The following is a 22,243-nucleotide window of genomic DNA, read 5'->3' on the forward strand; positions in this document are numbered from 1 at the left end:
CCCACGGCACCAGATCCACCGGCTTCAACCATCGATAGACCTCGAACTAAGCATCTCGCTCGCCTCGTCTTCCTCTCCCTCCTGCTTGCTTCCACGGTATACTAGTTCCATTCCATCCGTGATCGGGTGGAGGCAGCCAGAGGGCGAGAGGAAGCGACGAAGCGTGCAGCTAAACCAACCGACCGACGTCTCTCTGGCGCGCGGGACCGGTCGTCCCGGCTCGGTGGGCCGGCCCAGTGTGTTAGCGCCTGCCGCCTGCCTCACGAAATCTCCCTCCCTAATTTTTTTTTCGTACGAGAGGAAGACGCCTCTCACTGTCTCGCAGTTGCCGAAGGGGAAAGCAAAGAATAGAAAGGCGTGTCCGCGCGCGTGTCTTGTCCATCATATCGTGGCATCTCGCGCACCCGTCTTCGGTCTTCTCCCCAGCAGCAGGCCTCAGCCTCCCACGCCACGACTCCGCTCGCGACGCCGGCTAGCCGGCCACCGACCCCCACACCCACAAGTGCTTGGCGATAAATTGGGGAGAAGAGAAGAAAAAGGAACCACCCCCATTCCTTCGCTTCCTCCCCGAAATAAAGCTCTGCTCGCCTCAGCTCGGGGGGCGGCTCAGGTCAGCACCACCTCCTGCTCGTGTCCTCTCCTCTCCTCCCACGTTTTCCAGAGCTCGAGACCTTCCAGATCTCGCGCGCGGGTTGCTTCTCGCGAATCTTTAGGGGGGGCAGTTGCTTGAGATCCAATTGGAAACCGTCTTCCATGAGGTTCGGACGCTGAGCTGCCTGAGCATCTCTGGACTAAACTCTCTATGCTCCTCGTCGTGACGGGGAGCTCAAATCCGCGCGGTTTGTTTGCGGGTAGGGATGGGGGTTGGTTTGAAGGGGAACGGCGACGAATCAATCGCCGCTCCGTCTTGCTGCTCTGCCCGAAAGTCGAAAGATGTAGGTCCGATCCACCAGCGCCGGCCAGCTCGTGGCTGGTTCTCACTTGGGATTTGTTTGGGAAGGGGGCAGCTCAAGCCAAGCGGAGCCTCGTTTCTTTGAACCGACTTAACTCACTGCCTGCCAAATGCCGCAGGACCCTAGAAACTCAACACACGCTGTGAACTGTGATACATTTGCTTCCAAGGCAGCTCGTAACTCCAATTTCCCCTTTTTTTTAATAATGGAAACAAGTTCCAGCCCATTTTCATGCATTCAGCCTTACAAGTACATTACTTACAACTTCCTAAACAGCTAGGAAAGGGTAAAGCATTTAAATGTTTGGGACATTAAACAATTTAAGCAGCCTTAATTCTAGCATAGATCGCCAACCATGATTTGTAAAAATCTTCATAGCTACCATCTCTAAGGATCGGCACATATTGAGGATTTTTTTAGTGTGATTCTTCTTTCCGCAACATTCTCCAAAATTAAAACCAATACGTTCCTCCTAAAAATAACCTATAGAATTGACGGTATGGGTTCATGATTAGAAACCACATCATTGGAGCAAAGCCAAATGGATTAAAACATTGCTACCACTTCAATTAAATTTTTTTATGTGTAGGCTATTTGTTGGATTCCCGGCCCCTCATAATATCATTAATATTAGAAGGGTTGTCTATATGAAAGGCAAAGAGAATGATTTTCCATATGTTTCTAGCAACGTGACAATTCAAAAAAATGTGTTGAATGCTCCAATTTTGATTAAAAAACTACACTTCAAATTTCTCTTCCACCTTCATTTCAGAAGGTTGTCTTTAGTGAGAGTTAGGGATATTTGAATGCACTAGAGTTAATAGTTAATGGATAAAATTAGCTAGAGACATCCAAACACTCTAGCTAATATTTTAGCTATTAACTATTTTTAGTAAATATCTACTAGTTAGCCGGCTATTTGTTAGCTAGCTAATTTCACTAGCAATTTTCTAGCTAACTAACTATTAGAGCATCTCCAACAATGTCTCAAATCGAAATATAGGGCTCTACACAGGAAAAACCACTCCAACAGTGCCTCAATTCAATAAATTTTGTCAAAAAACTATAGGGCACCCTCTCAAATGTCTCAAATATACTACACCGTAGTGGGCTGCCCTATAATCTAGATTTAGGGCTTTACTGTTGGAGCGGGGTGTTTTGTTGGTGCCCTAAATTGTATAAAATTTACTTATTTTTAAATTATAAGGCATTTTTATAGGTCATGTTGTTGGAGATGCTCTTAGTCTAGTGCATTCAAACATCCCCTTTCCTCTCTAAATATTAAAAAAAAAAATTGAGCGGGAGTGTTAGTTTCAATGTACATAAATTTTTTAATTTTTACGTGGAAACTAACATATCTATTCGTTTTCAGACACCAATCCGAAGCCCTGCTGCTGCACCACAAAGTAATTTCCCTGCTCCGATTGCACCATATATAAACCCCAAAACTTCCACACCAATGCTAACGTGCTGCGTTCCCTGTTCGCTCACGGTGCCACCGCCCCAGTGCGTGAGAGAGACGCCTGCTGGGAGTACTGCGACAAGCTGGATGGGAACAAGGTCCGGTGCAGGTTCTGCCACAAGGTCCTCAACGGCGGCATCAGCAGGCTCAAGTTCCACCTGTCCCAGATCCCCAGCAAAGGGGTGAACCCCTGCACCAAGGTGAAGGAAGACGTCGTCGACAGGGTGAAGGCCGTCATCTCGGCCAAGGAAGAGTACAAGGAGTTCCAGCTCCTCAAGAGGCAGCGCGTCGCCGACCTGTCGTCGGCTGCTGCCCCGGCGAAGTGGGCGCCGGAGGCTCCTCCGTCCCTGTCTACCTCTCCGGGGCGAGTGGCCTCTCCTGCTGCTGTTATTACTCGTGCCGCTGAACAGAGTCGGCTTCTCGCCCCGGAAGCGTCCGCTCCGGTGCCCAGACCATCTGCTGCTGCGGCAAACAACAAGCCACGCGCCGCCGCCGCTTCGGAATGGGAGACAGAACGATGTATAGCTGAGTTCTTTTTCGAGAACAAGTTGGACTACAGCATAGCCGACTCGGTCTCATACCAGCAGATGCTCGAGGCGCTCGGCGGTCCGGGATTCCGAGGGCCGCCAGCAGATGTTCTGCGGGACAAGTGGCTGCAGAGGCTCAAGTCCGAGATCCTGCAGAAGACGAAGGAGATCGAGAAGGACTGGGCGACGACCGGCTGCACGATACTGGCCGATTCGTGGACCGACAACAAGCTGAAAGCCCTGATCAACTTCTCCGTGGCGTCTCCCATGGGCACGTTCTTCCTCAAGACGGTGGACGCCTCCTCGCACTTCAAGACGCACAGGGGCCTGTACGACCTCTTCGACGAGGTGATCCAGGAGGTGGGCCCGGAGAACGTGGTCCAGATCATCGCCGACAGGAACATCAACTACGGCAGCACGGACAAGCTGGTCGCGCAGAACTACGGCGGCGCCATCTTCTGGTCCCCCTGCGCGTCGTTCTGCGTCAACGCCATGCTGGACGACTTCTCCAAGATCGACTGGGTGAACCAGTGCATCTGCCAGGCGCAGACCGTGACGCGGTTCATCTACAACAGCAGGTGGGTCCTCGATCTCGCGAGGAAGTGCGTGGCGGGGCAGGAGCTCGTCTGCTCGGGGATCACCAAGTCCGTGTCGGACTTCCTCACGCTGAAGTCCCTGCTGAGGCACAGGCCGAAGCTGAAGCAGATGTTCCACAGCGCCGAGTTTTCGTCCTCGTCGTACGCGAGCAGGTCGATACCGTGCGTCGAGATCCTGGACGACGACGAGCTCTGGAGGGCGGTCGAAGAGATAGCCGCCGTCTCCGAACCTCTGCTCAGGGTCATGAGGGACGTCTCAGGAGGCAGGCAGGCCATCGGCTACATATACGAGTCGATGACGAAGGTCACGGACTCTATCAGAACGTACTACATAATGGACGAAGGGAAGTGCAAGTCGTTTCTGGACATAGTGGAGCAGAGATGGCAGACGGAGCTGCACTCGCCTCTTCACTCGGCTGCCGCCTTTCTGAGCCCGGGCATCCAGTACAACCCGGAAGTTAAGTTCTTCCGCACTATCAAGGAGGAGTTCTACCAGGTCCTGGATAAGGTTCTTACGACCCCTGACCAGAGGCATGATATCACCGCACAGTTGCACGCTTTCCGCAAGGCACAAGGGCTGTTTGGTTCGAACATTGCTAAAGAGGCCCGCAACAATACCCCTCCAGGTATGCATCGTGTCTTATGTCTGCTGTACTGTTCTGGTATTGTTATGAATGCTGCAAAATTGTTCTAGCATTGTTGGATTGTTTTTATGTGTTGATGTTGCCATTTTTTTCAACAGAAAATCAGTACATTGGTATCACTGGCCATTTATATCGTTAATATAATAATATGCAATGTACTGTTGATTTCTAGTCAAAATAATTGCTGCTATATGCCTATTGTTGGGGACTTGTTCTCAAATGCTTAGAATTAAGAACAAGGCAACACAAAAAATGTTAAGTGTTAAGGCCCTTCGTCCTCCATAACGATATATCCCTTCGGGATATAAAGCATCTCGGACGAAGGTTACGAAGGACATACCTTCGTAAGCATAACAACGAAGAATGAAGCGTTCACATAAATCATGGAATATAAACAATTAAATATTGTCGTAGAATTATCTCTACTTGTACTAATGAATATAAATAACTTTGAATCACAAATGTACCTTCGGTCCTGCGGAAGGCAAAAGTACAAGCGTGATGCGAAAGCAAATGACAAGTTAGCGTGAACAGTACGGGGGTACTGTTCACCTATTTATAGGCACGGGGTACAACCCATACAAAATTACATACATGCCCTTTACATTTGGTGATAATTCTATAGCATTCTATCGAGGTCTAAATGGCCTTTTCATCTTTAAGTCGGTTCCCCTTTCTGCGAACATGCCGAAGCTTTCCTGCTTCACAGCTTCGGCACTGTGTCAACCTTCGTATCTTTTGAGCTTCTCCCTTTCTGATTCAAGTCCGAAGATACCTGTTCACACATTATACTCCAGAAACATTGTTAAATCATGTTTTTGAGGACCTTCGGAAGCCGAAGGCCCCCAACACCTATATGTGAAGTTCTCTCTTGGTATCTCACTGGGGCTTGATTTTACATTTCAAAATATGGCTAAGGGCCTGTTTGGTAGAGCTGCCACTGATTGTCTCTGTTAGAAGTGATTCTCTGAGAAGTGATTTTGTGGCTGAAAGTGGTTCTCAAGTGAAACCATATGATAAACTCTATAGAAAGTCTGACTATATGGTGGGAGTGAATCAGAATATTGTAAATAGAGGACCTAGGTCAGAATGTTACTCGATTCATCTAAAATCTCCGTCATTGTAAATGGCAACCCTGGCCCCTGGTTCCCTGGTAAATGGGGCCTGCGTGTCAAGTGACCCTCTATCCCCATATCTATTTCTCCTTGTGGTTGGCGTGCTGCAGGCATCATCAGACATGACGACCACATCAAACATCCTCTTCCCAACGACCAACCTTGCACGACCCTCCAATACGCCAACGACATCCTCATTCTCCTTACGGGTCACCTTAGTGATGCAGCCTGCCTCAAATCAGCCCTCGACCTGTTCAGCTCTATAATAGGTCTCAAGATCAACTTCAACAAAACTGTCGTCGTTCCCATGCACATGGACGACGACCACACTCGGCAATGCACCACCCCCCTGGGCTGCAGGCAAGAAGGTTTCCCTCGGACCTACCTCGCTTGCCCCTCTCCACCAAACTCCGCCTCCATCTGTTTTCCTCCACTATCGCAAAAACTGATAAATGCTTAGCTGGGTGGCAAGCATCCCTCCTCAACCCCATGGGCTGCCTAGTCCTCATCAACTTTGTCTTAGATAGCCACCTAAACTACATCATGAGCACTGTCCAACTCCTGAAAGGCACCGTCAAAGCCATTGACCAACGTAGTCGTGGCTTCCTCTGGGCGGGTCAGAAGCTTTGCAGATTCACTCCACAGAATCTGGGAGCACTTTGAGGTGTTAGGCCCACCTCATTATTGCAATTTTTGTTGTTGTTGTTGTAGCACTAATCCTTTCAGCTTTGATGCACTTCATGCACAACCTTACCATCGTTCAAGCACTTTGGCACCTCTGCATTTCTCACTGTATTATTTTTTTTTTCTATCGCTTTTGCGCTCAGGCATGTGGTGGGAGCAGTACGGCGACTCAGCACCGTCGCTGCAACGCGCCGCCGTCAGAATAACCAGCCAGGTGTGCAGCACGCTGACGTTCCAGAGGGACTGGGGCGTGATCCTGCAGAACCACTACGAGAAGCGCAACAAGCTGGACAAGGAGGCCCTGGCCGACCAGGCCTACGTGCACTACAACCTCACGCTGCACTCCGAGCCGAAGGCGAGGAGGAGGCCGGACGCGGACCCGATCGCGCTGGACGCGGTCGACATGACGTCGGCGTGGGTGGAGGACTCCGACGGCCCCATCCTCACCCAGTGGCTCGACAGGTTCCCGTCGGCGCTGGATGGCGGGGACCTGAACACGAGACAGTTCGGTGGATCCATCTTCGGCACCAACGACAACCTGTTCGGCCTCTGATGGCTTCCGGCTCCAGGTCTGTGTCCGACGCCGTGCTTGTTGTCTGTGCTGTACAAGTGGTCGTGTATGTAGCCATGTACTGTAGGTCTTTTGTAGTAGTTCCATCTCTGATAGTGTAGTGTACATCGTAGAATCTAGATTGATAACAGGAGAAGAACTAATTGTTGCTCATATTTGGTCTTCAGGGGGTGGGGGGACATCTGCCTGTTCTCATTTGTTTTGATTAACACGAGAGCCATGAAGCTGCTGAAAATGTGCTAAGCATCCATTTCTTCTGCAGTCATGTACGTAGAACATGCCTTTGAGAGTATTGTCATCATCTTAAAAATATGGTAGTCATTCCCTGTCTCGACTGCTGAGTGCTGACACCTGAGTGTTCTGCAGCATTGCTATCTTCTTCAGTGTATTTACCTGGTGCCTTGGTGGGTGCACATACATAGCTGACACATGGGGGCCACTCTACAAGAATGACTCGGGAAGAGGATAACGTAGGCCAACCACAATTATTTAAAAACAACAGGAGGAGGAAGATAATCATGATGCACCTATCAGTCATCACTGTCAGCACTAACTCCGGAAAGAAATATCCACCCGCTCTGATCTTATCCGTTTCTCTGTAGCATAGAAGGAGACAAACGCCATCGCCTTTTCCATTTGTTGCGGAAGTAAATATAAACTGCGAGCTATCATATCAAGTTACTGTGAAGAGTGAAGAGATATCACAGGGACCTCTTCAGGCTTCAAGGCAGATCCGCAGCAGATGGAGGCGAAGAGCAGGCTGCCGGAGGTGACCATCGTCCCGGCGGCACGGCCGTTGGCTGGCGACGGCACAGTCGACGCGGCAAAGGCGGCGGCAGGCAAGGAGCCCGTAAGCCCGGGCACTCCGTCCTCGGTGGCCGCCGGCCGCAGCAGCTGTGAGGAGAGGCGCGCGGTGGACGGCGTCGCCCTGCCTGGGTGGAAGCTCGACGCCCTCTGCCAGGAGTCCTGCCCGTCGCCGGCCATGAGGGCGCGCTTCCCCTACTACTTCTGAAGCTTCCCGTTGCAGTCCTGCGTGATCGAGTTCTTGAGCGGCGACATCTGGTGCATGCTCTTGACGACTGATGGCGTTCTTGGGTGTTTTCCTTGCTCAGGGTTTCCCTTTCGTGCACGTTCATGTATGTATGTTAGTATGTATTGTGTGTATAAAGATCTGCGAGCTTTGTGTATAACGCAAATGATGAACCTTCGGGCAACTGCGTGTATGGTTGTATCTGTCTATCTGACATAATTTGAGCACACTGTATGTATCGTTCTCATCGAAATAGTTCCCGATATGGCATAGCACGCGTAATACAGCGTAGGAATTTCAGAACCTGGAGCAAGGCTTTTTGGTTCTGTTTAAGCTAATTAATACAAACATTACACAGCTACAACACCTCCTCGACAGGCAGCGCCGCTCGCCAGCTCATCTCACACATGCTTAGCATAGCGTAATTATCTTTACTACTCTATAAGGCTTTAGTGTAGACTTCACAATCGTGCACCATGTTCTGCCGCACAATCCTCTCTCTCCACTCTTCATCGCACGGATGTCCTCCCACCACGCCACAGCCGCTCTCAATTGCTCCCCCGCCGCAATCCACGCCTCCCCACCGCACCCTTCCATCCATGGCGGTCGCCGCAATCCAAGCCTCCCCCACCGCGCCAGATCCCTCGGCCCGGCCCCGCTTGCTCCTCGCCACACGGTCGTCGTCTTCCTTCCCATGCTGCTCGGACCTTTTTCCTTCCCATGATGTCGCCGCCGCTGCACACCTGCTCGGACCAGCGGGATCCAGCTCTCCCACGCGGTCTCATCCCATCCATCAGCCCGGATCTCGCGTCCCGCTCCCTCTGAGGACCCTATCGTCCTCCTCCTTCGCCGCCGCTGGGACCTCCTTCGAGAAGAGGAGCATCGACCTCGTGGACCACGGTCGGTATGGGGCTGCGCATCCACGAGCGCCGGGCATGGCCACCCGATCGGCGGCAGCCAACAAGCGGGAGGGGAGGAGGTCACAACAGCAGCTAGATCCGGTCGGCGACGAGGAGCGAGCGGGAGCGGACGACAGGCACGTATCGCCCAACCTCTCTCAACCTCACGCCTCCCCCTCTCTTCGTCTTTCCCTCAACAACACGCAAAACCCTAGCTCGATCCCCACTCTCCCAGGTGTTCGCGCTCCCACCACCCGCCTTCGTCCAGATCTGCCTTCGCGCGCTCCTAGGTGGGGGCGGCGATGGCGGTGCCACGGGCGCCGAGTCCCACGACTGCCGCGTCGCCACCTCGAGCCGAACCCACCTCCTGCCTTCGGCACCGCCGCTCTCGCGCCCGCCGCGCCCTCCTGGTTCTCTTTGACAGGGTGTCGCAGCTCAACGCTCCTCGATCTCTGCTCCCCGCCATCAACGCTCCTCGCTCACCTTCCATCGACGGGATCGGCGTTGATGGCGGATCGGCGAGGACGGTGGGTGGGGCGGCCTCGGATCCCCGGCTCCGTGCCCCCTCCCGCGACCTCCCGCGATGCCCCCGCTCCGTGCCTGCCGCCCAACCATGGAGATAGGGCAGTACGCCACGACCAGCTGCTGCAAGTAGCATCAGAAGATTTCCGCTCGTGGACGCATGTCTGATTTCGTTCCCCATACTCTGTTTCCTTCGATCCCCAATCCCTTCCCAGGTAAGAAACACACGTCTCCACAGGCGGCCACCACTGATTCGGTCCAGCTGGAGGCAATGGTGGTGATGGAGATGGTGGTCACGGAGCCAGCAACTCATGGCCGGGGGAGCACGTCAAGGCACCGCCGTAGCCCAAACCCGAGACGGATTACTTCGCCGAGAAAAGAAATCTGGTGAGTTGAGTTCGTTCGTGTACCCGATCCCTCCTTGCTTGTGCTACAAATTTCATACATGCAGATCGGAATGGGTGATTGTGATGCGATTCTTTAGTGATTTGTGTGCCTTTCTTTCCTGGATGGATTAGCAGTTCAGTTTACTGTGAATTTTGCATGTACGTGGAGTAGAGGGAAGCCCGAACCCGGTTTACTTTCGAAATTTGCTAGGGGTTCAGTTGAATTAAACCTCCTGAGTCCTGACCCCATGTTTGTTCCGCTCCTTTCTGGCAAACTCTCTGAAAATCGGGTTGTGCTGTGCGATTCTGGTTCGTTCCATGCTGGGCCAAACAATGGCTGCAGTACTTTATTACCATTTTAAATCCGGGTAAATGCAGTACGAGAACAGTTCCTACTTCTTACTTCAGATGTCGTGGTTGAACAAATACATTTTTAAGAAATTGATCTTTTTTTGTTATCCTAGCCTCCTAGGCAAGAGAAAACTGGTTACTATGATAGACAGTGTGCAGTGTGCTGTACGTGGTGTTGCTTTAGTAGATGTATTAGGAGAAAACAACCTGCGCTGGTTACTATGACACACACACAAGCGAGCGTATTATACCAACCGCTTCAACGCCTACCTCGCCGACGTCAAGTCCGGCAAGAAGCGGATCGCCGCGGGCGCGCTGCTCCCGCACGAGATCGCCGCGCCGCATTTGGATGGCTTCAACTCACGGGAAACATTGGTTCAAGGGTGCATCCTACCTTCCTGCATTTTTTTGGTTATTGTAGTGACTTCAAGTTAGATATGATCATCCTCATACTAATTTATACTAACTGGAATAAACAAATAATTTGCTTGCAGGGTTCAAGGGTGAAGGATAATTCTGAACAAGGACAGGGTAATGGTAAGAAAACTTTTTTATATAACTTATAACCAACTATTTTTAGCCCCCCTCTTGTGGGAATTGTTACTGAAACAAAATTTTGTTTTTTATTTACCGCAAAACATTAGATACAATAGTTATGTTCTTCTTTCTCACTAGATCCAGAGGCACGACTAGCGGTGAGTGTCATGCTAAGCAACACTGATCCCGTCATCGATTCCTCATAGTCTGCCTCCCCTACTCATCAGCACTGCGAGATGCCGGTGAGTCGTCCTCAGCTGTCGCTCCTGCTCATCTTTTGAGATCCTTAACCATCTCCCTGGAAAAAGTAGGCAGTACATGCTTCATAGAGATTATTTGGTTAATTCGTGTTTTTTTGTGACTGTATATATAGTCTTGTAAAATCTATTCTGTACACTCGGTTTTGCCATTTGACCATATTTGAGTGTTTTAAAGGCCATCGGCCATCCAACACTAAGTGTCAGATACTAGAGTTTAGAGTAGACAGATTCATTTTTTACAAAATCAACCAATCTTTTACTTGCAAAATTGAAGTATTGTTAGACATGTCACAAATTCAAAATTTTGTTAAACAACACTATGTGTTGGATAATCCATCCATCAGGAAAACATACCAGGATCACGTATATTTGAGTGCTAGATCATTTCCTATCCAGTTCCCTCAGTCATTTGAGCGAGAAAGTCTACGAGGTGTCCGTGCACAGTTTACTGTGAGTGCTATTTCTAAAACAGCACAGCTAAAGATTTGTGTTCATGCTTTTCACTAACTACTTCACTTTGTGCTTGCATCACACAAAATAATAATATTATATTGATGTTATAAATATGTAGGTCTCGTGCGTGAGGAGCACTGGCTCAGCTCACTTCGGCTGCGCCTTCCCCTACGTCAGGGCCTCCTCTTCGGCGTAAGTGCTTGCTTTCAACGCTGTAGTCACTGTCGCCTTGGAAATGTAGTTTCAGGCATTGCTATTGTCCGTCTAACTCACTGTGAATTGAAGTGCGAGGAACCTCGAGCCGCTGAGGGCGATAGCCACGCAGGCGCCCCCTACCGTGCCACGTAAGTAGCTGTCGTGCTCCCCGACCAAACGTTTCATGTGAGCTGTGCAGCCTGCGGTGGATTTGTAATTTTCTTCTTCCTTTGTTTCTCTGTAGAATATTCGAGTGGGGAGAAGACAAAGATTGGCATCAACGGTGAGTTCTTTTATATACAGTTGTAGGAACTAAAATGACGTGGAATCTGTTGTATTGTGATCTGAATGAGACAGATCGACTACTATTATGTTTGTATCGTAGGCGTGCACATTCGACGATGGTGCACGGTTCTGCCGTCGCGCTCCCTCCGCCTCCCCATGCCCCGCTCCCGCGATTCCCGCGCGTGCCCTCGCCTCCGCCGCCGCGATGCCCGCGCCTCCTCCGCCGCCGCGACGCTGCGCCCTCCCCCGCGATCCCCGCGCCCTCCGTCCGCCGCGAGATCCCCGCCCTTCCCCAAACCCTGTCCTGCACCTCGTGCCTCCGCCTCCGCTCGCGACAACCGCCTTCGCATCCGCCGCCAGATCCCCGCCCTTCCCCCAAACCCTGCCCCCATCGTCTCTGCAGATCCGGCGTTCGCTCGGGTCTCCTTGCCTCGCCGGGGTCCCACCGCGATGGTCGAGGAGCATGGTGGGCGCGGGGAGGCGGGAACGAGCGGCGGAGGAGGTTAAGCTCGACATCCGCAACGTGCTCATGACGCTCGAATCCCTCAAGAAGGAGTCCCTCAAGAAGAAGAAGGGCGATGCCGCGCAGCAGCAAGAGCCACCACAGAAGGAGGTATTCTGGGCTCCCGCGTCGCTCACCACCAAGTCCTGTGCAGATGTCGAGTACGACGACGATGACTCGATGCGTCCCGCCGCCGAGCCCGCCAAGGAGGAGGAGGACATCGAGGGAGCTGTGTGCAGCGCCCCCTGTCGCCGCGCTGTCAGGAATACTACCCCCTCCCCCTCGCGCGACATGGTGGATGCACGGGCCAGTACTGGTGGTGAGAATCCCACGGCCGTGGACGTCGTCGTGACGCAACTGATGCCGGAGGAGGAGGCACTCCAGCTCTGCACCGGCTGCGTCCACCTCTAGACTTTCTTGCATCGCCTATCGCCCTTCTGGAAGGTACGCCCGTGTCATCCCCACCCCTCCAGTGTCCCTTCGCTAGGAATCCCCATCCCCTCACCTCTACAATGCTGCAACGATGCCTGCCTTGGAAGAATTTGGGGATGAGTAGACCACGTCGCAATGTTCCAGATAGCGAACGAATGAGGGCAAAAGAGAGGAAAAACAGGTTCTGCAAGGTTTGGGTTACACCGTGTCTTCACCTGCGGCCTCACCTCTAGCGCCTAAGGCCGGTTAGGGTTCTTGACATTGGCCAAGGCTAAGGATGTGACAAAATGTCTTGAATTTGTTTCATTTGCTTACCTCCCTCCCATCTTGTTTAAGTAACCCAATCCACCGCATTTGCTGCAAGATTTTAATGTTGGAGATCACATAGACGTCAAGCTTATTGATTGAAGTTGGTGCAGATGGTGGCTGCATGCCCTTGCATTTCAGCCTCGCAACAACACATGTTCCTTTGCTTTTCCTTTGCTTTTCACCACACAACTAAAATCTTCAAATGTTGTTTAGCATTTCAGCCCGCGCTCCACCTACCGCCGCGCTGTTAGCCTCGCGCTCCATACAGAGGAGCTAGACGGCCACCGGCTCGGTGGCCGGAGCAAGAACGACGGCTTGTGCAAACAGGGTAGCAGATATTTCTAAACCAGGTAGGTTCCTTATATTCACGGGGAGGTATCACGGGACGAAGTCCGCGCCGAGGAGAGGGTGCAAAAGGTTGTGGAGAAGGAGGGTATCAATGTGAAGTCAAGTGCGTGCCCATGAAGAATGTTGAAAGTTGCCTAGAGGGGGGGGGGTGAATAGGCAAGTTAAAACTTTTTCAACAAAAACTAGAAGCAAACTCGGTAAAACTGAATTGATCTCGAAATTCACTCAGTTAACTTTGGAAATGAGATGTTCTAAATGATCCACAGGGTTCAAAGTAGTAGATCTGAGAAGGGCACTTCTCAAAATCCACACACCAAAAAGATATAAACAATCTTCCACGGAATGGTGAGAGAACGAATAACATGAACAAACACAATGAGCAAGAACACAAGATACACAAGATTTATCCCGAGGTTCGGTCACACCACAAAAGGTGCCCTACTTCCTCGTTGAGGCGCCCACAAAGAGCCGGGTCTCTTTCAACCCTAATCCTCCCTTTGCCGACCACAAAGGTCAAGCCCACACAATAATCTTTGCTCAAACGAGCGGGTAATACAAACTTTCTTGTGGTCTTCCACAAGATTTGGAGACTCACAAGAGACACCTAGTCGTCTAGGAGCTAGAAGCTCCAAGAGTAATGAATCCACAAAGAACTCGATGTAGTACCAAAGCTCGAATGAAGAAGAGCAAGAGAGATTTAGAGATGGAGCACAAAAACCGCAGCTCTCAAGCTCACTCAAAGATTCCTCTCCAAAGATTTGAAATGGGAGAGGCAAGAGATGTGTGTGAGAGAGAGGGAGGTGTTTCTTGGGTTAGAAATGGAATTCAAATCGTGCTCACTACTATGGGGAGAGAGGTAGGAGGTAGTATATATAGGTGGAGCTCAAAACTAGCCGTTGGGCAGATTTTTCTATTTGAGGGCGGTTGAGCCTCCCCCTAGGGCGGTTGAGCCTCCCCTGGCAGGCCTGGCAGCCTGTCTGCCAGTCTGACTGGCAGACTGACGCGCAGACTGACCTGCAGACTGGTCAGGGTTGACTAGGGCGGTTGAACCGCCCCCAGGGCGGTTGAACCGCCCCTGACACCTCTGGCGACCTGTTTGCCAGTCTGACTTGCAGACTGTTGGTCAGAGGTCAGAGGGGTCAGAGACCAGCTGAACTGCCCCTCAGGACCAGTTCAACTGGTCTTGACCAGAGAGTTTAGGAGAGAAAACCCCAGCTCAACTGCCCGGAGGCAAGTTCAGCTGGTGTATGGTCAAAGAGGTTCACAGCTGAAGTTGAGTTCAGCTGAAGTTGAGAAAGCTCAACTCAGCTGAAGTTCAGCTCAGCTGAAAAGCTCAGCTGCAGCTGAAGAAGCTCAACTCAGCTGAAGTCAAGTTCAGCTGGAAAGCTCAGCTGCAGTTGAAGAAGTTCAGCTGCTTTTCAGCAAGAACACTCTAGGTTTCTCAACCCTAACCACGGTCAACCATAGAACGTTAAAGAGATTTTTGCTTTTCAAAAATAGCTTTTGAATAGAGAGGTTTGAGCTTTGGCAAACACCAACCTTCTTTTTGGATCCCCCTTTATAGTACGACGATTCCTATACTCAAGTTAAATAAAATATAATGAAGTAAACTCCTTGAGTCATTGGTGTCTCTTGTGTGATTTCTCCATGGCATTGCTTCATAAGGATCACAAACATCTTTGTCTCACCTTTTGAAGCAAACTCAAATCAAACCCTGTGACTTGTACCATATCACCTTATATGAGTTCAAATCATGGCTTCAAGTCACCTTACTGATGCATCAACATGTTATAACTCTTCATAGCTGATTAGTTCATCGACTTAGTGCAAGTACTCTCTTCTTCACCTTAGCCATGGTACCTCGGTCTACAAGCCGTCGCTTGGCCTTCACCTTCGCTTAGTTCCTCGAAGCCCTTTCCTTGCTATCTTCACCCTATCAAGCCATTCTCGAGTCACATCAAATTGAGCATCCATTGAGAGAATCATTTCTTCAATATTGTGAACCTTGCTTGAATGTCTTCTAGATATAATTGTCAAGATCAATCAAGCTCTAGTTTGATTCTCATAGAAGCATATATGGACTGACAGTAATATGGTCAAGCCAATTCACGATTCCTCATATCTTATTCTCTTTGGCTTGACCAATCCTCTAAATCACTTTGTCCTCTATTCTGGTCATATGTATGTAGTGATTTCTCAGGTCTTGTCCATATATTCAAACCAATATAGAGATCATATTATATCCATTTGCATTGTCTCATTGGTCATTTAACCTCGTGTTGAACCTTTGTTCACTGATCATTATACACTATTCAAGTATGTTCATCATACTGAATTTCCTGTTCAACACTTAGCAAACTCGTTAGACCTTTAAATGTGTTGTTATCCAAATCACCAAAACTCACAAAAAGGGATGAATGCACTTTCAATCTCCCCCTTTTTGGTGATTGATGACAACACATTTAAAGCTTACATAAGATTTGATAAATAAGATTTTGAATCCTTTGATATAGTTTCCTCCCCCTAAGTATGTGCATTTCAGAAAACAACACTTTTGTACTTAAATGCCAAAAGCACATATTTAGGTCAAAGTATAGACAACTTATATCATACTATTCATAGGGTGCAGTGTGTCATAAAATAAACGTGATGCTCATGACATGGAATGCACTTATCAACTTTCTTCATCTTATGTTTTTCTTATGACTTCCCCTTTTTGTTAATTATTTCTCCCCCATTTAAAAGTCTTCTAACACTTAGTTACATAAGACTAAAGGTAAGCTTTAATGCATAATTTCTCCCCCTTTGTCATAAATCTCCAAAAAGGATACAAAGAATATAAAGGATAGAAATTATGATTAAGCGAGATGTGAACACACTATCATGAAAGGGATCCTTAGATGGCACAAAGGTAATGGATAAGTGTAATAAGTGATGTACCTTTGCGTTTTACCTTTTCAAGGGGTTTCCAGACTTGTGTTGGATTTAGAATTCATTTGCAAGCTCTTGTTGGCATAATTGTGACATAGGTCCAAGATATCAAATGAAGATTGTCATACTAACTGAAAGATAAATCTTGATACCTGGAGTCTAGATGTCACCTAGCATTTTCTTATCACAACAAGAGGCAACATGAAAAATGCACAAGTATGGATTATGCAACTAGTGATCATGTATGAAAAATATCAATTGAAAAACACCAATTGATACAATTTGATAGATAAATAGATCACTAATAGCATATTACACTAAGTTCTCCTCAAGTTTTAGTGCACACATATATATATATATGAATTCAATTGATATCTGTTGAGAGTACTTATTTGCAACTTAAAGTACCATTGGCATAAACGGAGTATCAATTGAACATAATCATGCAACATAAGAAACATGTGCACTATTTAATCAATTAAGTTCGAGACAGGAGAATCTATAAGCTATGCTACTTCAGATATTTGTAATCCAAAAAGATGTGATACATATTTACCAATTTTAGATGACGTTGGAGTAGCATATACAAGAGAAACTCATTCTCTTATGAAATGTATAGAAGATACATTTATTGGAGCAAAGAATCTTTGATACCCATCAAAATTTGCAGTGGAAGCGATTGACTTTGCTTGAAGATTCCTTTCTAATTTGAGACTCTGTTCCATGCCATATGGTCTTCATTATAATCATGAATTTCTATCTTAGCTTTTGATAGGCTTGACATTTCAAAGAGAAACTTATTCTCTTTAAACGATCAAGAGAAACTCATTCTCTTCAAAGAACTACACAAATTCACTAAAAGAAAATGTTAGTCTTTAAGGACACAAGATATAGAATGAGCTCCCCCTAAATGTATGCATCAAGTACTCGAATTACTTGTAACATGCACTTGATTCAATTAAGATTCTTAGAGGAGTTCATCATATATCTTGGTCAAGGCATAATATATATGAAACAATTGAATTTATGCTAGAGAACACATATCATTCCCCAATAGAACTAATCCATGGGGTGACATGTGGTAAATATTTGATCATTTCCTTGGAACCACTCATCCTCATTTGATGTTCTCCAAGGTGTGAGACTACAAAACATGAACTTGAAGAAATCATTAGCCTCACAAGATATAAGCTAAACTCTCCCTCAATTTGTGCATGCAAGAGTACACAAAGTACACTTATGCACATTAACAATGTGAGGTTAAAGGAGATGTTTGCACTATATCTTAGTTTAACATAACATGCTTTACATAGATGATGAAAATTAAACCAATTAAAAGTTTAAGAACTAACAGTATATCAATTGAAATCTTGGAAGGTAAAGCATGCTAATATGAACCTCAACCTCATAATGAAGGATATCATATAAATATGTCACCACATCTTCATTATTAGGTTGACAAAAAGTGTAACTCCCTTCTTGAATCATTGTGATTTCTTTTCTCTTTATGATTTCATCCAACCAGGCGATCTTGAACTTCATTGATCTTGGCTTGGTTCAATCAAACTTGATATGAGACCCATTGAAACTCAATGATTGAAACAACCAAGACTCTTATATCCGTGGATTTTGAATCCATTTTGAAAGCACTTGGAAGGACCTTATTTAAACACTTAGAAAAGAGAGCATCAGAAACACAAGGGAGGGTTTCACAAATGATAATCCTTATACGTGGATGGAAAATGAATCATCATTCTTGAAACCCAAAAAGATAGATTAAATTCCTTTAAATTAGTGCACACATATAGTTGATGTCAAAGTTATATGCACTATTGAACATTTTATATTGCAAGGAAATTAACCTATACTATGGAACATCCCACTAAGGATAGAATACTAAAACGACTGAAGGAGAGGAAGTTTTCATACCTTGGCCTCTTATCAACTTCATCTTACTTTAGTTGAATAGTATCCTTTAAGCTTGTGGTTTATCCAATGTAAAACAAGCACCATCTCTTAACATAGATTTTCTATGGATAAACTCAACATAAGAGATGACATTAGTAGCACAAGTACTAGTTTCTTATTTAGCAACCCTTTATATGTGGAAGGCAAGCGAGTTGCTAAAATAGAGAAACATCATAATATGGACTAAATTTCCCTTGAGCTCTTAAGCACAATATATTTTGAATGATATGGATAATATGCATGGTTATTCAATAAAGTCTAAAGGGCTGACTTAATCCATGTTATGGTTAGTGTCTAATAAAGAAGAGTCAAATCCAAATTAACTAGATAGAGAATACGTCACATAATTTTGGATTGTTCACCATATGATAATATTCATTCATCTTCCAATTAGACCTTTATTTCATAATCAACAACTGATGTATATCCTCAAGTGCTTCTTTTTCCTTAGTGGCTACATAAGTCACAAAAAAAGATAAGATTTGAAAATAATATGCACTTGAGATTCAGTTGTTACCACCCTTGCTACTATCTCCAAACATGATTTATACATTCATTATCGAGCACCCAACTTGATCCATTGAAGGCGTGATCCTGCAAAACAAGTTTAAGCTGCATATCTTGGTACCCAATTTGAATTGGGTCCTTTGAGATTAGTAGTAAGAGCCTTGAGTACCCACACAATCTTTATTGTGGCCTTTCTCTTTGTGTAGGCACCCACATATACTTGACAACCATCTTACATGGTTTCAAGTCAATATTTAATCACAAAGATAAAAACTAGAGTTAAGAGTAGGAGCCTTTTCTCCTTTTATTAATACATCGTTGTGTTGCCTTCTTGATGATGAACCTACCTTGACTTTGGGTGCACCTAGCTTATCAAGGTTAGTCGCACAAGCATTCATATCATAAAGACAAGTTATGCATGGAATTTGTTAGAAATATAGGCATTTTCCGTATTATTTTAATTCCATAAATTAACATTATGATGATGACATATAAAATATTGTTAATCATAGAAATCATTATCTCAAATATATCCATAACAATATGGATCAAGAGAACATGAAACATATGAATCATATAAATATAATAAGCAAATAAACAGGGAACATGTATTTTTATGGAACAACTGAAAATAAACAGATAGCAACATAAACAACATGACTGTAAAATTAAGACAAACAGATTTATCATATTACTAGTATGATCAGGCATCAGACACGTCATGATATAATACGACAAAATAGATTGGATAAATTTATGACTATAAATAAAGCAGCAGGTATGAATATATATAATTTGCAGAATGGAAAACAGTAAGGAGATGAATTGATCATACCCTGCCATGCGCTCCGAGGATCTAGATCCTTGTCCAACTTCACTTGTCATGTCAGCAGGAAGAAGACTTTGGGCAGTCGCGTAGACGCTCCCCAAAAACCTAATTGCCGATCCCTCGTGCAAGGTCTCGAACGGCAAGGGCTCCGGAGGCACCTGCCCTCTCGCTTCTCTGTGCGCGCAGAGTCACGAGATGGAAATACCCTCACTCGGCTGCTGGAATGTGAGACTGAAAGTGTTTTCTCGCGTGTACCGAGTGACAGGGGTGCTCCTCTATTTAACCTCCTCTCGCAGAGGGAAGCTGAAGGAGAAAGGTCGCCGAGTCACGCCAAGAGTCGGCCAGCTCTAGCCGAGTTATGCCATGAGTCGGCCAGCTCTTGCCGAGTCACGCCATAAGTCGGCAGCTGAAGGAGAAGGGTCACTCGGCTGGCTGACGAAGAGACAGGGTCACTCGGCAGACGAAGGGACAGGGTCACTCGGCTGACGTGCGCGGTTAGTGAGTGCTAAAAATTAACACAACCACACCACACCACGCCCGCCCGCTCGCCTGCCTGCCTGCCTCGCCTCGCCTCGCCACGCCACGCCACGCCCGTCCCGGCCCGGCCGGCGGCGGCGGCGGCGCGCGCGCGCGTGTGTGGCACGCCCTTGTCCATTTCTTGACTTCTCAAGTTAAGTGGAATAAATCCCACCATATAAGTCAAGGCAAAAGACCCTTGGACTTCCAAGGTGGTACTATTGGTATTCTCCACCATTACACACCATAGAGTTTATTCAATAAATGGGCCAAGCCCATAAAAGATCCAATAATCCCCACCAAACTCTAGGGTTTGTAATGATGAAGTATCAGAATCACAATCCTTTGATATACCAGTGTTTCGATGGAGACTGTTAAGTTGAACATCCATCTAGAATAAGAGTTTCACTCAATCACAACTGAACAATGGACTATGCCTTGAATTGACAGTTTTGTGCGAAATAAGATTCACTCAAATCCTTTGCTGATACTAGGCTGCAAAAGGGTATTCCCGCTGTTTAGAAGCATATAAGTCACACTTCAGTGCCTTTCATGAGTATTTAGGGATTACCCAAGTCCCATAGACTGTGACTAGCAGTCTGACTCATATAGGTGTATTCCTCAGAAGATGTTCTGTAGGACAACATCTCACCTTTATAAGACTCTTGGAATACATTAAGGTAAAAACCATCCTGCCTTACAGATAGGAAAGATGTGCATCAGAAATGAGTTAAAGAAGGGATCTTTCCTCACAATCTACTCCTAGCTTGTTTCTCCACTCTACTTCACGGGATCTCCGATCACATAGAGCAGGTTACCACTAGAGTAGATCTCACATGGGTCTCATACCCATTTCCCTCGATGCACTTTCTATCACATTGCGTGACAGACCCTTAGTGAATTGATCTGCCAGATTATTCGATGTGTGGACATAATCCACAGTTATAACTCCGGAGTTTTTCAACTTTCTGACAGATTTCAATCTCCTCTTAACATGCCTTGTAGACTTCATGTTATTCCTAGAACTGTTAACCTTTGTAATCACCGTTTGGTTGTCACAGTTCATGGAAATAGCCGGTATCGGTTTTTCAACTACCGGTAAGTCCAATAGGAAATCACGAAGCCACTCGGCCTCAGCCCCAGCAGTGTCTAATGCTGCGAGTTCTGCTTCCATTGTAGACTTCGTTAAGATAGTCTGCTTGCAAGACTTCCAGGAAACAGCGCCACCTCCAAACAGAAACACATATCCGCTTGTGGCATAAAGCTCATCAGCATCAGAAATCCAGTTGGCATCACAATAGCCTTCCAGCACTTTTGGGTTTCCGGTATAATGAATACCGTATGTCATAGTACCTTTCAAATACCGCAACACTCTCTCAAGAGCACGCCAGTGATCATCTCCTGGTTTCGACACAAACCGACTTAGCTTACTCACAGCATAAGAGATGTCTGGCCTTGTTGCACTTGCAAGGTACATGAGCGAGCCAATGATCTGGGAGTATGTCAATTGATCCCTTGCTATTCTCCGATTCTTTCTTAATAGCACACTAGGGTCATAAGGTGTTGGAGCAGGATCACAGTCACTAAAACCAAAGCGACTCAATACCTTTTCCACATAATGGGATTGTAACAAAGTTACCCCACCATCAGCTTCTCTAACAAGCTTGATGTTTAGAATGACATCAGCCTCTCCCAAATCTTTCATCTCGAAATTGCTCGATAGAAGATTTTTAACTTCCTCAATCACATTGAGATTTGATCCAAAGATCAAAATGTCATCAACATAAAGACACAGCATAACAGACTCACCCCCACCATACCGATAGTATACACACGTGTCAGATTCATTTACAACAAAGCCAGCTGCTGTAAGAGTATTATCAAACTTTTCATGCCATTGCTTAGGTGCTTGTTTTAGGCCATACAATGATTTTATCAACCTGCACACCTTGTTCTTTTGACCATCCGCAATAAACCCTTCTGGCTGATCCATATAGATCTCCTCATCCAACTCTCCATTTAGGAAAGCTGTCTTAACATCCATCTGATGAATGATAAGACCATAAGAGGCTGCCACGGCTATTAATGTGCGAATCGTAGTCAATCGAGCCACTGGTGAGTAGGTATCAAAGAAATCTTCACCCTCCTTTTGGGTATATCCTTTGGCCACAAGCCTTGCCTTGTACCTCTCGATTGTACCATCAGGCCTAAGCTTTTTCTTGAAGATCCATTTGCAACCTATAGGTTGACAACCATAAGGACGGTCAACGACCTCCCAAGTTCCATTAGACATAATAGATTCCATCTCACTCCTTACTGCTTCCTTCCATAAGTCAGCATCAGGAGAGGAATATGCCTCACTAATGGTAGTTGGTGTGTCTTCCACAAGGTACACTATAAAGTCATTACCAAAGGATTTTGCAACCCTCTG

The 22,243-nt window shown here is 46.8% G+C and overlaps 2 protein-coding genes across 2 annotated transcripts; one reads left to right on the top strand and one right to left on the bottom strand.

Moving 5' to 3' along the window:
• The first annotated feature begins 388 nt into the window (after positions 1-388).
• Positions 389-7,844, top strand: LOC100281482 (uncharacterized). Its single transcript, NM_001320248.1, has 7 exons — positions 389-610; positions 2,326-2,359; positions 2,461-4,164; positions 6,125-6,550; positions 6,720-6,818; positions 6,919-7,022; positions 7,155-7,844. Coding segments are annotated over exons 2-4 (2,115 nt in total). The 5' UTR covers positions 389-610; positions 2,326-2,358; the 3' UTR covers positions 6,535-6,550; positions 6,720-6,818; positions 6,919-7,022; positions 7,155-7,844.
• On the bottom strand, positions 6,607-7,670 carry LOC109945367 (uncharacterized). Its single transcript, XM_020551227.3, has one exon. It carries the CDS (start codon positions 7,534-7,536, stop codon positions 7,231-7,233), a length of 306 nt encoding a protein of 101 aa, XP_020406816.1. The 5' UTR covers positions 7,537-7,670; the 3' UTR covers positions 6,607-7,230.
• Positions 7,845-22,243: the final 14,399 nt, after the last annotated feature.

The sequence above is a fragment of the Zea mays genome, chromosome 3 (assembly GCF_902167145.1).
Source record: "Zea mays cultivar B73 chromosome 3, Zm-B73-REFERENCE-NAM-5.0, whole genome shotgun sequence".
Classification (NCBI taxonomy): Eukaryota; Viridiplantae; Streptophyta; class Magnoliopsida; order Poales; family Poaceae; genus Zea; species Zea mays.